We start from the raw sequence: 14,939 nt of genomic DNA on the forward strand, positions 1-14,939 counted from the left end.
ATCTAGAGAATGAACAAAGAACAGTAAACATTCTTAGTTAAGGATGTCGATTACTGCAGGGATTTGGTGTTTGGTTTTGTGCTTGTTGTTGGGGGATAACTATTCATCACTTGTTATCTACATTAGTCGTGTACCTCTGAAACCAATGATGGAAATTTCAGCTCTCAAACATGTCCTAGTTTGTTTCTCACCAAACTTTTCGTTAAAAGTAGCCACAATCTTCTCAAAACGTCTCACGCAAAGAGAATCTCACTGGCTCCCTGATTTTATTGAACCCATTCTATAATGAACAGTTGCTCCAGACATTAAGTCTTGCTTCATGCCTTCATTACCCTGTTCTTAGCTATAATCTTTATAAATATCTGACCCCAAGCCAAACATTTGCAGACGTGCTCCATATTCGATTTTTCAGGAGGAGTATTTTTTTTTCTCTTCCCTAATTACCAGTCTGGCAAACACAGTGTGTCAAAACAGACAGCCTTAAATACACTCCTCTTCTCCCAACCAAAGCCCATCACATTCTCTTGTTTGAGGCTGTCAGAGCGGACGGCTCTTGATGGATGGCGTGGCTCTTAATTTGGCAGATAAGCAAACAAATTCCTAAGAAGCTGCAATTGCATTCTTCTCCAGAGCTCTCAGTAGACCGCAGAGTTACGCTGCTCTGTTGCCGTCGAAGCCGTTTGTATTGTCTTTTTAGCATGACATGTAAAAACAGCATGGCCAATTAAAGATTAAACACAACAGTGACATTACAAAGGGAGGGCAACCCCTTGACGCCTGGAGAGGGAGTCGGCTGAGGAAAACAGCACCAGACACCGGAGTGGCTACCAGCCGCTGGAACCAAAATTAACACTCTGTGTGTTTGTGTGTGTGTGTGTGTGTGTGTGTCTACAGCACATCAATAATGAGCACATCCACGGGGAGAAGAAGGAGTTTGTGTGTCGCTGGGAGGAGTGCTCCAGGGAGCAGAAACCCTTTAAGGCCCAGTACATGTTGGTGGTGCATATGCGCAGACACACGGGAGAGAAGCCACACAAGTGCACAGTGAGTGAAGCTTCTGACCACATACTCACACACACACACACACACACACACGTTTTTAATAATGCTAGTCACTTAAGTGATATGGCTGAACCCTTAAATACATCATTCCACCAGCTGTTCACATATTTACATGTTCATGTGACTGGAATAACTGTTTTCTGATATGATCCCTCCCACTGTCTGTATGTTTTTCTGCTTTGACATAAACACTCAGTATCTCATGTCTCACAGGATATGAATCTTTGAATCTTCATGTTTGATGTTACGTCGCAGCTCTATACTTCTATCAGGAGCAAGCACAAAAAAAGCAGTATATGATTGTCTGTGTTTTTGTGTGTGTGTGTGTGTGTATGTTGCAGTTTGAGGGCTGTTCAAAGGCGTATTCTCGCCTGGAGAACCTGAAAACACACCTTCGCTCGCACACCGGAGAGAAACCGTACGTGTGTGAGCATGAAGGCTGCAACAAAGCCTTCTCCAATGCCTCGGACCGGGCCAAACACCAGAACCGCACGCATTCCAATGAGGTGAACAAACAGACGCCCACTAATAAAGGCATTCGTCTAAACTGTGCCAAGACTCAGAAATTAAACTGCAGCTTTGCGTGTACACACCCACACACTCATATTACAGTGACGATTTGGCCGACGTATATTTACACGATTTAAGCCAAATGATCAGCCAGTACATTTTCATAAGGGTAGGGTTTATTTTGGATGATAATAAATCTTGAAGCTAATAGTTTAGCATTGTGCTAACTACCTGCCCACAGTTTCACCCACTCGCCTTTTGGCTTATCTCCTAAATTCAGGAGTGATCGTTCTTTGATGGATTCTGATCAGAGAAATCACATTAAGCACCACGGAATGAACAGCAGGCTACGTTAAACCACACCGTGTGATCTTTGATTTGGCTGGACTCCTACTCCAGCAGTTGCTCTTATGACTCTGCTTTAGCTAATCCACTTTCCTGTGGCAGTAACGAACTGCTAACTGCCTAAATTCTATGTAAATTTGCCATTTTCAGCATAAGGTTTCAAATTTAGGCCAGAATTAGATTTGTCCGTGTGCTCTCTCATCATGCTTAGTGATCGCTCCTAGATGCCCAACCTTGTCCCATTAAAAAGCTCTGCGTGCAAGAGTGTGTGTGTAAATAATGAGGTGTGGAACTAATGAGCGCGACAGCCCACAATGCATTAGTGAGAATCAAGTCCATCCCCCATGGAGAGAAAGACCACCTGCAGATCGCAAATATAAAATGAAACCTTGTGCCATTTTACCCCTCTGCTTATCCATCACGGCCTGGAAGGAGAGAGAGCGAGAAAGAGAGAGAGAGATCCACTCATGCTATCTTTATTAGCCAACCGCCATGAATCATGAACGCTTAGCGCTAGCACAGTCACCATGTCACTGCCTCGTGCAGTAATCTATTCTTGTAATCGAGGATACACACAAAGCTCCATCTGATGCTAATCTGACCAAAGAGGCACAGATAAAGCTCTAATTCAGAGTCGTACATTTTGCTGTTAGCGTACGTCCCCAGACTGAGTGCTATTTGTCTCTGCAGAAACCCTATGTGTGTAAGATCCCTGGCTGCACCAAGCGTTACACGGACCCCAGCTCACTCCGCAAACACGTAAAAACCGTTCACGGGCCCGAGGCGCACATCACCAAGAAGCAAAGGAGCGACCTGGCACCCCGGCCTCAGCCTCCACCACCGCGGGAGAATGGAGAAAACGAGGTGGGGACCAAGCACATGAGTCTGGGAACACAAGACAAGTTTGAGGCCAATAGCACCACCAGAGGAATGGATGACTACCTGCAGGTCAAGTCTATAAAGACAGAGAACTCTGTGGTAAGCTTTTTTTTTTTTAGCGCACACTTTTGAATGTGCCCTTCTCTGAGCATCTTTTATAAAACCTTTAATGTGCAGTGTGCAGTTTTCCCCCATATTTTGGTGCCTTCCTGTTTAAAAGGAAGTTATATTTTTTCTGCATTAGTGAAACGTCTGTGACATGCTTTGGTCAAAATATCACAAGGATCAAACACCACAGCAGTGTTCACAGCCTTGTGGGAATGTTCACGTTCAGCACCTGTTCCTTTAAATGATAATGAGCCACTGTTTTCCGTGACCCGAGCGCACAGCAGTGAATGAACACTTACGTCTCTACGTTTCATGTAGCAAACTAAGCAAAGAACAGAACAACTGGGTTGTCTTTTTACAGTTTGTGAGATACCCACATGAAATATCTTCATAATATGTCCCCTTTAAATTTTAACTCTCCTTCATGGAATAAATAAAATTTACGTATGAAAACTACTATAAAATAGTGTACCAGGTATTTGATAGCATTGCAACTTTTTTGCTGGTTCCCATTCCTATCGATGCTAGTTCCTTTAAAATGACACATTAATATTTTTGTCAATTCATTGCAGAAAAAATGGAATTCCCCTTTAACAGATTCCACCAATCAGCCCCTTCCCAAACCCCCCCTGAGCTGAAGTGGAAGCGTTAGAACAGGAAAAGACCAGAGTGGGAAATGTGTACACTGCATCATCTGTAGTTCAATAACACCTCCTTTGATGTGATTCAATGCACAACTGCACACGCATGTAATTTTAATAACGGGCATTTTAGACTTTGCACCCCTGTATTGTTTGATGGCAGTGTTTTATTTATTCTTTATTAATAATACATTTAAAAGGTTTTCCCTCCATCAGAAGTCGCATTAATTGAAACATGCACTAACTAAAGCATGCGGACTGAACTGATCCGCCTCTGTCTAACCCCTCGTCTCTCTCTAACCACGGCCTGCCCTTTCTCTTCCCTCTCTCTGCTTTCTCACTCTCCCTGTGGACAGACGTTACTGAGGTGAGCACCACTACTTAAATGTAGGGCATGGATATATGTAATATTTATCATAATACAGCTCTATTAATGTTTTATTTTTTCATTTATCCTGTTAAAATAGCGTAATTATTCTGGCTCATTTCATTTCATCATTTCTTTTTTGGATATTATTTTACAGCCACTTTACTGAAATAAATAAATTCACATCATCATCAATTTCTTTCATTGATTCAGAACCACCATCAGAAAGGTCATATATGGAATATATCAGAACCATTTGGATTCATATTCCTTTGAAACACGGCCTATCTCTTGATTTCCCGTGGGCCCCTAACCGCCCCACGTTCCCCGGCGCCCATCACAGAGATCTAACCCATCCGCCACCACAGGATAAAAGCCATTACACAATTAATATTCTATCAGTGGGACTGTTTTTTGTGTGAGGAACAAATAGTGCCAGTGATCACGCTGTGATCAAGAAGGGCTTGGCGGTTCACATCGGGACAGAATACATTTGCGTCATTTGGGCTGCGAGGGGAGAAGACACAGATGTGTACAGACTGCGTACCTTATTTATGATGGGAGGGCTTCCCCTTTGTGAATTCAGCATGGTCCGTATGCATAATGAGCAAAGATTCTGCCACAGGACGATAAAACTACCAGTGATTTAACCTTAGCTTTCCCAGACGATTGCAGGGGGGGGGGGGGGTGGAATATCTGCCCCATGGAAAGAGACAAATGTTGCTCGTCCCCGATGGCTCCACGGTGAACCAAAAAAGCAGTGTATTAAGAAAGGTAGCGTTTTCAAAGCCCTTGAATTGTGACGTTATCGTGGATTGCTGGTGAAACGGTGTGTGATGTGATGTTACATACACTGATGATATGTTAATTAGTAAAATTAATCAGATTAGGAATGGTTATATTGTAAAAATTACACTGAAGTATGACAGAAATATTAATCCTTTGAGATGCACCTTTATTTAAAGTATAGCTTTATTTATAGCTTTAAATTTAATATTTAAATTTGCGTAATTAGCTTCAGTATCAGGGTTAGACCAATCAAAACCAACAGCAGCAAATCACTGCTGTGTAGATGACGTAGTGTAGTTTTGATGCTCGCCCAGGTTTGCGTTGTTATTAAGAGCTCTGTTTTCTATGTATCTTTTTTTTTAAACCTGCCGTTATAGAAAACTACAATTATTGTCTTGTTTTGTTTCCCTTTTCTCGTGCAAGTGGTTTATATTATAGCTCATGATGGTTCAATGACTTGATCATAAATACTGGTCTGACCGGACGGTTTATATGTGAATGTTGGTATTGTGCTTTTGTAAAATTCTGTATGTTTATTATGACCTAAGGCCTTAGACTCTCAGGGAAACTGTAGTAGTGCCTTCTAGTGCTTTTAGTTAGGGAGTTAGTGGCTTAGTGGTGAGCACGTTCACCTCTCAGCGCTGGGATCTTGGGATCAAATCCCATCTGGGTGGAGTTTCCATGTTCTCTCTGTGTCTGCGTGGGTTTCCTCCGGGGGCTCCGGTTTCCTCCCACAGTCCAAAAACATGGAGGGTAGGTGAATTGGCTTCTGTCTAATGACTGTCCTGCTGTGTGAGTGAATGAGTGTGAGACAGCGTACAATGTTACTGGCATTGCAGTTCCATTTCTGCACCCAGGATACAATTTAGCTTGACTCTGCTGCCTTGTCAGTCTTAGCGCTGCTTGCTGAGTGTATTCTTTAGGGAACATGCTTTGGTATCCATCCAATGCAATCCTATTAGTAATATACATGCTTGGCATCTAAATAGACTTACACACCTCCACCCTCGTCCCTCAGGTGTATCAGTCCAGCCCTGGTGGTCAGTCATCATGTAGCAGCCAGCCGTCACCGCTTGGCAGTGCCTCCTACCATGACGGTGGAGTAGAGCTGACCGGCCCTGGCGGGGGCAGCCTGGGTGACCTGACCATGCTGGACGACTTGCCCCCGCTAGAGTACACCATCCCAACGGCGACACTGGGTCTCCACCTGCACAGGACTGCCAGCCCTGCCCGCAGGCTCAGCCACTTGAAGGAGGAGAGATTAAAGACAGTGAGGAACTCGTGCTCCTGGGCAAACGCCGCTCCGCAAGTCCCCAACACCAAGCTGCCACCCATCCCTGCCTGCGGTAAACCTACAAGTAGTTATAGATTTTATTGCTCTGTTTATTTATTGCTGATATTGTGATCAAGAAACTTGCAAACCTGACTGAGACTCTTCTGTCTTCGTAGGTTCCTTACTGGAGAGCTCCAGAAGTGATCCTCCTCTGTCAGCCAGAGCCTTGCGCCTAAGTGAACTTTTACCCGACGAGACGACGATCCTGAACCAGTTGCTGGAGCGTCGGGACAGCCTGGCAAGCACGGTGAGCTCCGCCTACACCCTGAGTCGTCGTTCATCTGGAATCTCGCCTTGTTACTCGAGCCGGCGCTCCAGCCAGGCCTCACAGCGCCTCAATAACCTCAGCTCAGCCGACTCCTACGACCCCATCTCTGCAGACCTGTCGCGCCGCTCCAGCGAGGCCAGCTACTGCGGAGGGCTTCTGAGCCTCACGCCCGCCCAGCACTACCGGCTCAAAGCTAAATATGCTGCTGCCACGGGGGGTGCCCCGCCCACACCTCTGCCCATTATGGACCGCATCAGCCTGAAGACACGAATGGCGCTACTGGGTGATTCTCATGAGACACCCATGTTCCCACCTGGCTTACGTGCCCAGGTTCCAAGGAGGTGCAGCGATACGGGGTACACGGCTACAACTAGCCTGATGCCTCATGAAGTTTCAGGCACCATCACACGTCGTGCAAGTGACCCTGTCAGACGGGTGGGCACGGATCATCAGCAGCACCTCCAGCAGGCACAGCATTACAACAGCATGAGCAATATGAGTTCACTGACGCCATCACACCTGCCTCTTTCAAGCCGCAACCTGGCACTGCAGAACTATACACGATCTGACGGTAGCCTACATCACGTCCATCCATTCCCCACACGGCCTTCCAGCATCTCAGAAAATGTTGCTATGGAGACGAATACAAGTGAAACGAATGGTCAGAGCACTGGCATTGATGCTGAGATGGTGTTGCCGGATGATGTGGTTCAGTACATCACTTCCAACGGAGATTCCACCCTACACACTGGACCTGGTTACCAGCCACAACAGTCTTGTTACTCCCAGAGACGGATGGCCTTGGTCGACAGTAACATGATAGCCATGCCTCAGCAGCCCTCAGCGTCTTGCCAGACGAGTCCAGCGCAACAGCGCGCCTTCCCTCCGTCTCCCAGTTCCAGCAAAAGCCAAATGCCCGTGCAGTGGAATGAGGTTAGCTCAGGGACAGTGGAGGCATCTCTAAGCCAAAGCAAGCAGCAACAGCAGCAGCAGCAGCAATCACTTGGGTGGGGAAGTCTTACTGCACTCCAACAAAAACAGAACTTTGGCCCCACACAGAACCACAAGTCCAACCAGCAAGTGGGACCCATGAGTCAGAACCTCGCACATTCGGCTCTGCAGAGTTCAATGCAGAGGACCTGTGGCCAACCTCCACGGCAGCAAGCCAGCAAGAGCCACCACAGTGAGCCTAAGTCCGTTCCGCCCGGCTACCATCAAGGCCTCTCGACCGGTAGTGACTTGAACAGAAGCGCTGGCCATCATCCCTCTTGTGGTGATGTGACAGGAGGCAGCGTAGGCTTGATGACCCCACCAGGGAAAACGGCGCAGCCCTTGAATTTGCAGAATTACAGGGTAAGAGCTAAGCCAGTGACCACTCAAAACCACATGACCTTCGAAAGCAATCAGGGAGATTATTCCCTTATGAGTGAGAATCAGAGGAGCTACAGCATTTCATCCCAGAACGGAAACCAGAACATGCTGCAGCCCAGGCCTCCAACAGAACCCAAACCCTACAGCAGGCAGCACCCAGGAACAAGCACAACGACGCAAACCAGCTTCCCGCAAACCAGCTTCAGCTCAATGTACAGCAACCCCGAGGCCAGCCCCAAAAAACCTGCAGACCTGAGTGTCAATGGCACCAACAGCAGCACCATGTTCTACAGTGGACAGATCCAAATGTTTGAGACCAGCATTCTGAGTTTGTCTGGAACAGCAGAAGCAGGACCCTGCGAGGTAGCTACTGGAGCGATGGCCGCCGTGGCTTCGCCAGGAATCAATCAGGTCTCAAGCACCGTGGACTCCTCCAACGGAGCAGAGCAGCCACAAATCGACTTTGATACCATCCTGGACGACGGAGACCACTCCAGCCTCATGTCAGGAACTCTAAGTCCCAGCATCCTCCGCAGCATGTCCCAGAACTCCTCCCGCCTCACCACACCCCGCAACTCGGTGACTTTGCCCCCGGTGCCTGTGGGAATCGGCAACATGGCCATCGGAGACATGAACTGCATGCTGACCACTTTGGCAGAAGAGAGCAAGTTCCTTAACATGATGTCGTAAAGGTCCACCAAGAAGTAACTCAAAATATGTTCATTTGAATGTTGTCAAGCCAGAAATCTCCGAGCACTGAGTGCATCTGTGTGCGTTTAACTGAAGTATCCTGTATTATCATTAAGTCTAGAGACTCTGTGGTAGTTCCCCTCTGATTAAAAATAAGCCGTTTTTGCCTTAGGTCAAAGTATGAACGTAAATATCGGAAGAAACCCACACACACACCCAGAGACACTCATATATATTAATTCCCAGACAAAAAAACAGTGTAAAAGACGGCAAAGATTAGGGAAATAATCACAAAGAAATAGATAATGGATTGTTTCTTTGATTTCTTAAATGCTGAAGCCTCTCAGCTTTTATACTCTATAAGATTTAAATCTGGACTCTGACCAGGACCAAGCATGTGGTTGATGAACTTGTTCTCCACACACTCCTTGGCCGTCTTTGGTCTGTGTATTTAGTGAAGTAACATGTGTCAACTTTTCAATAATGGTTTAAACACTTGAGGTTTTTTTTTAAATATATATTTTATCGTTTTGAGCTTGGCCCAAGTTTGTTTTTTTGTTTTTGTTTGTTTTTGTTTTTTTGCCCGGGTGTATGTACGTATGTATATTGTCATTTTCGGAACAAAACCTTGTATGCATGTTTTTTTGCTGTCTTTCTTTTTTTTTCTTTCAACAGGATTTGAAAACGACAACTTTCTTTTAAATCCCGTTTCTATGACGACCGTACCGACAGAAATCGAGATTCATGGTTTTGTTCCGACAGCAACAGCATTTATATTTATATATTTACAGAGAATGTGATAAGCCTCAGTCCACTATTTTTGTATGGTTTTGTTGTTCTTTTCCAAGTGCCTCGCTGTGCAGTCGCATACGCAGGAAGCAAAAAAAAAAACGGAAACTTGCAAACGGGACTCATTTAAGAGACTTTTGGAAGAAGAAAATGGTGGTTTTCTTTTCACAAATGAACAGGAGTGAAATAACCATGGCTCTGAATCGTGTGGAAATGCAGACTGAAGCTCAGAAATCGACGCGGCGTCTGTTAGCGCTGGTGCAACAGACTTGGGAACAGTGTCAGCTTCACAGAGCTGTTTTTTTTAGAAGAAGCCTAAACTATGACGAGGACGTACAGATCTTCATCCAGAGCTTCTCGCTCAGCGTGGACCTCTGGCTTGGAATCTGGAGTTGATATAACGTGTCATTGTTGTAGTTCTTGTGTGCTTTTTTTTTTGTACATGACCAGACAGTGTTTATAGGCCTGGCTATGTAGATATGTTTTGTACATTTTTTGAAATACAGTATTGTTGTTTTTCTACTCTAGTGTTGTTTGGAGAGTCTTTTGAAATACAGGCTTTCACAAGGCCCTGTAGAAACACTATCATCTGCGTCTCAGTGAAGTGGAGGTTGATCGTTCACCAGAGACCCCAGTTAGCCTCTGTGCAAACACACACACACATGCCTTTAATGTTGGAAGCATATAAGTGTTGATTGCTTTAATAATGTAAGAGCAAACTTTTTTTCCTTTGAAGCCACTTTTCATCCTTTGCCAACAATGCATTTTTCTCCTCTGAGCGGAGTCAGGCACTTGGGTATCTTTCCCACTTAATCACGTGGCTTCAAATATGCTCCTTCCCACCCACCCCTCTGCTCCTCCCTCTGTTCCAATCTAACACTTTGTTTTATTTATATATATTTATACACACACACACACACTTTAGCAGTGGACACAATCCCTACACTTTTCTGGCAAATTCATGAAAAATCTGGTTTTAAAGAAAAGAGAAAACACAGACGGCGCATACTGAGCAGCTCGCTAAAGTTAGCCGCCATGTTTTCCAAAATGAGCAGTGGCAGCTGGGCCCGGGGGAGCGAGCTGCTGAAAGCGCATTAAACACACACTTGAAGGAGGAAGAGGTCCAGGGACGAGGCCTTCGGAGTGAGCCGCAGGAACAAATGGTTTTATTCTGACAGCAAATTCAGCCGAGGCCTCGTTTGATCTGCGGTTTCTGATAGCCGGAATTTCTTATTCTCTCTGAGAAGCGGAGGAGGGGGAAAATAGCCTGAGGACGAATAAGAAAAAAAAAAAAGAAGACAGAAAGAAATCTTAACAAGAACTTGTCTGGAGATGAGGCTGAAAGGGAAGTTGATAGGAAACGTCCAGCGCCGTGATTAGAGAGAGCTGCTATGGAGGAGTGACCCCGCTGACCTTTGCCAGGTGCCTCATTTGTCTCATAATTAGAGAGCTGCATGCGCTCAAGGCTTTTCTTTTTTTAATGGTTGATCTCACGTTGCCACAAGAGTGATATTAAGTGAATGTCACAGTAAGAACAGCTCATTACGTCAGTGAAGGTACTGATGTGGAATCCAAATAAATCCTACAAAACTCTACATAATGAAAGGGTTAAGGTGGAAAGTTTGTGGTTTGATGTGAAATGCAGAGCTCTAGAGAAGTTCAGAGTCGGAGATGTTCACGGTGTGATGACAGGAAGCAGACGACGAAAGCGTTTAACAGGAAGTGGGTACCTAAAGTTTCTCTTTGACCCTTTCACACCAAAATACAAAATATTCGGAATGATTTTAATGTATATTTAAAAACTGCAGGTCCAAAAGCAGAAAGTTATGAGAAAGATTTGGTGGAACTCCCTGTGGTAAAAATAAAAGAACTTTAGCAAAAACAACTTGAAGTACAGCAGCTCAAAAAACAACTTAAAGACTGAATAACTTCTGGACGTGCGGTGGATCTTCTCCAGCAGATATCACAGAGGACCTGTGTACGACTCGGATCCATTTCGTCCAAAATAAAATGATAAACAGCTCATAACTTCAGAGGTCTGCTGGTAAACACTGTGTGGTTTGAAAATACTCAGAAAAATATAAGTCTATATTTAAATGTTTATTACTTTGGTTTTATTTCAATTTTAATTTGAACAAATACTTTCTTATGAGTTTGGGGGACAATATTAATGTAAATTCAATTTAAAATTACACGTAAAAGTTATTTAAATTTAAAAATAGCCTTCCCAGGGTCCAATCTTGAGGCCAAAGTAAACACTCTGTTAGCTTATCGTTCACGTCCTGTTTCTCTCACAAGCTCCACTCAAGTCCACGTCACAATGACAGGGGAGCGGGCTCTGTGATTGGTGAATGAATGGGAAGGCTCTGTGATTGGTTAACTGAGTTTGATCAGTCTGGCTGCGATTGCTTTTCCTTGGGATGTGCAGGCGCTCCACCTTTAGCTTAATGAGAGAGAGCAAGACAAAAAGGAAAAGCACGTGGACACGAGGATAGAGAATGCAAGATATAGAGACATGCAGACGGATAGAGACGGATGGATGAAGCGATGGGGAGAGGGACTTGTGGGAGTTGATAATGGTGTGCGTTGAGAGCGGTGGTCTCGGGGGAGTGGTGGGCTAACGATGCTGTAATGTAGTGCTGCTGTCGGAGTGAACATGGCTGTGACTGATTGGCTGAGCAATGAGAGCAGAGCGCGGAGCCACACACACATGCCGCCCAATCAATCAATTAAACACACGGCCGGCACCACCCCCCGGCCCCCTGGCCCCCCGGCACACAGCCTGGCTGAGGCGGCTAATTAACACACACAGGGGTTAGGCCAGTTCCCCCCTACTCTCTCTCTCTCTCTCCCTCCCTCTCTCCCACACACACACAATATCAGCTCAAGACACTATAACTCATAACTTGCAAGTAGCACCAGCATAAATCAATTCTAAATAAATATTACAGATATGTAAAATATATATTCTTTTGTCTTTTCTTGGTTTGTAAAGGTAGAGGATGTTTCCATTCATGTGATTCACTTCTATTTTTGATTCCATTTTAAATTGCAATATTCATTCATTCATTATCTGTAAGCGTTTATCCAGTTCAGGGTCGCGGTGGGTCCAGAGCCTACCTGGAATCATTGGGTGCAAGGCGGGAATACACCCTGGAGGGGGCGCCAGTCCTTCACAGGGCAACACAGACACACACACACACACCTAAGGACACTTTTGAGTCGCCAATCCACTTACCAACGTGTGTTTTTGGACTGTGTGAGGAAACCGGAGCACCCGGAGGAAACCCACGCAGACACAGGGAGAACACACCACACTCCTCATAGGCAGTTACCCGGAGGTAACCCACGCAGACACAGGGAGAACACACCACACTCCTCACAGACAGTCACCCGGAGGAAACCCACGCAGACACAGAGCGAACACACCACACTCTTCACAGACAGTCACCCGGAGGAAACCCACGCAGACACAGGGAGAACACACCAAACTCCTCATAGGCAGTCACCCGGAGGAAACCCACGCGGACACAGGGAGAACACACCACACTCCTCACAGACAGTCACCTGGAGGTAACCCACGCAGACAAAGAGAGAACACACCACACTCCTCACAGACAGTCACCCGAAGGAAACCCACGCAGACACAGAGAGAACACACCACACTCCTCACAGACAGTCACCCGGAGGAAACCCACGCTGACAAAGAGAGAACACACCACACTCCTCACAGACAGTCACCCGGAGGAAACCCACGCAGACACAGGGAGAACACACCACACTCCTCACAGACAGTCACCCGGAGGAAACCCACGCAGACACAGGGAGAACACACCACACTCCTCACAGACAGTCACCCGGAGCGGGAATCGAACCCACAACCTCCAGGTCCATTAAGACCCCAGAACTGTATTCAGGACATGTATGTGGCAAAGTGGGAGAAAATGTCCCCTGCAGCAAGAGGCTTTCTTTGTTGTTGGATGCACTGTGTGAACCCGTGAGCCCATTCAGAGCACAGTTCAGAGGAACAAGAGCTTATCAGAGCCAGTTCCCTATTCACGTGTGAGGCCGTTTGTAACACAAACAGAGGGGACTGCCTCGTTGGGGTTAGACTGAGGTGGCCTCCTCGCACAGATCACAGAGCCGAGATTAAAGCCCATGCTTCACTCTAAGGTGAACACTGCCGCTCGGCCTGGATCAGTCCCTCACACGCTGACGGATCCGCCCCGGCCCGATGAAGATGAGACTCGGTTCTCTGGTGTTTTGGGTTCTTCTGTAGCCGAAGCTCTCACTCCCCCCAGGTTTCCTGCAGAGGCTCAGAGACACCCCTTCCTCTTTCATCCTTAGGATTTCAAATGAAGCTACTGAGCTAATGTAGCAGATAGATCGTCCTGCACCTTCCCCAAAGCCAGCCACAGCCTCAGAAATGTATGAAGTCATTTGATCCAACTAGAATTCAGTGTCCAACTGGGCCACATTTGGTCTATGAAGCACTTGTGAGTCCATGCAGAGTAAAACACATATGTCCAAAGATTCGTGCAGCCAGGCTTTTCGATTACGCACACGCAGCCAGGGAAATCGCTATAGAAACGCACTCTGGAGCAGCTGCACATTAACCTTAGCTCACTATGGGCATAAAGTGATAGAGCACCATCCTGTACCTTGAGTTGCGCTGTCATCTGTGACCCAGAACTAATCATGCAGCATCAGCACCAGACTTCACTAAGGTTTATGTGGCTGAATGCCATCAAATCCTCACAACCTAGTGTAAAGCTTTCCCAGAAGAGGGGTGGGACATGAGGTGGAAAAGGATGGCATTGATTGGAAAATGAATTTCAGTTTTTGTGCCGGTCGAAGAGAAATTTACATGAAATCATTTTAATAAAAATAAATGACCTATCTAGGGTTTCCGCATGTGATCCATCAATGCCTGCAAAGGCTGCTGAAAAACTGGGGCTGGGGGAGATTTGGGCAGAGACACCAGGGCCTTGTTATGGGGTGACATAAGTAATAATGGTCATGTGGATGGAGCAGGGATAATGCAGGGCCTTTTTTGAAGTGGGACAGGGATCCAGAAAGAGGACAGCAGCACCTGATTTTACAGCACAGCTCAGTTCATCACTACCTTTGACAATACATAATAACTACTGCATACACTTAACATAACAACACACTCGTATTAGCCACTGGCTGTCTTAAAGCATTTGAGTAATTTTACATCTTTAAAGTTAAATATAATCTTGTTTTTTGCAGTAACTCTCAGACAAGGGCTAGTACTCAATAACCATCTTAATATATAACGAGAAATCATGTGTATATTTGACTAAACATTGCTTCCTTTTTTCTGCCTACAGTAGAATGTACAGTAGAAGACGGAGAACATATCTGCAGTCATTTAGTCATTGTCTGTAAGCGCTTATCCAGTTTAGGGTCGTGGTGGGTCTGGAGCCTACCCGGAACACACCCTGGGTTCACAGGGTCACACACACACACAAACATACAGCAGGTTAGTGTCGCAGTCACACACCTCCAGGGGCCTGGAGGTTGTGGGTTGGATTCCCGCTCCGGGTGACTGTCTGTGAGGAGTGTGGTGTGTTCTCCCTGTCTCCGCGTGGGTTTCCTCCGGGTGACTGTCTGTGAGGAGTGTGGTGTGTTCTCCCTGTGTCTGTGTGGGTTTCCTCCGGGTGACTGTCTGTGAGGAGTGTGGTGTGTTCTCTCTTTGTCTGCATGGGTTTCCTCCGGGTGACTGTCTGTGAGGAGTGTGGTGTGTTCTCTCTGTGTCTGCGT

General features: G+C 46.1%; 1 protein-coding gene across 4 annotated transcripts in view; it reads left to right on the forward strand.

Moving 5' to 3' along the window:
- The window catches only part of gli2b (GLI family zinc finger 2b), an 88,199-nt gene extending 78,562 nt beyond the window's left edge, over nt 1-9,637 (forward strand). For 3 of the 4 annotated variants that reach the window (XM_066647315.1, XM_066647314.1, XM_066647317.1), the window contains 5 exons: nt 895-1,044; nt 1,404-1,568; nt 2,608-2,895; nt 5,720-6,059; nt 6,151-9,637. In XM_066647315.1, coding sequence (XP_066503412.1) covers nt 895-1,044; nt 1,404-1,568; nt 2,608-2,895; nt 5,720-6,059; nt 6,151-8,363 — 3,156 coding nt within the window. In that variant the 3' untranslated portion in view covers nt 8,364-9,637. The remainder of the gene's footprint in view (nt 1-894; nt 1,045-1,403; nt 1,569-2,607; nt 2,896-5,719; nt 6,060-6,150) is intronic. The other variant, XM_066647316.1, reaches the window with a different exon arrangement.
- Nucleotides 9,638-14,939: the final 5,302 nt, after the last annotated feature.

Source organism: Hoplias malabaricus, chromosome 16 (assembly GCF_029633855.1).
Source record: "Hoplias malabaricus isolate fHopMal1 chromosome 16, fHopMal1.hap1, whole genome shotgun sequence".
Lineage (NCBI taxonomy): Eukaryota > Metazoa > Chordata > Actinopteri > Characiformes > Erythrinidae > Hoplias > Hoplias malabaricus.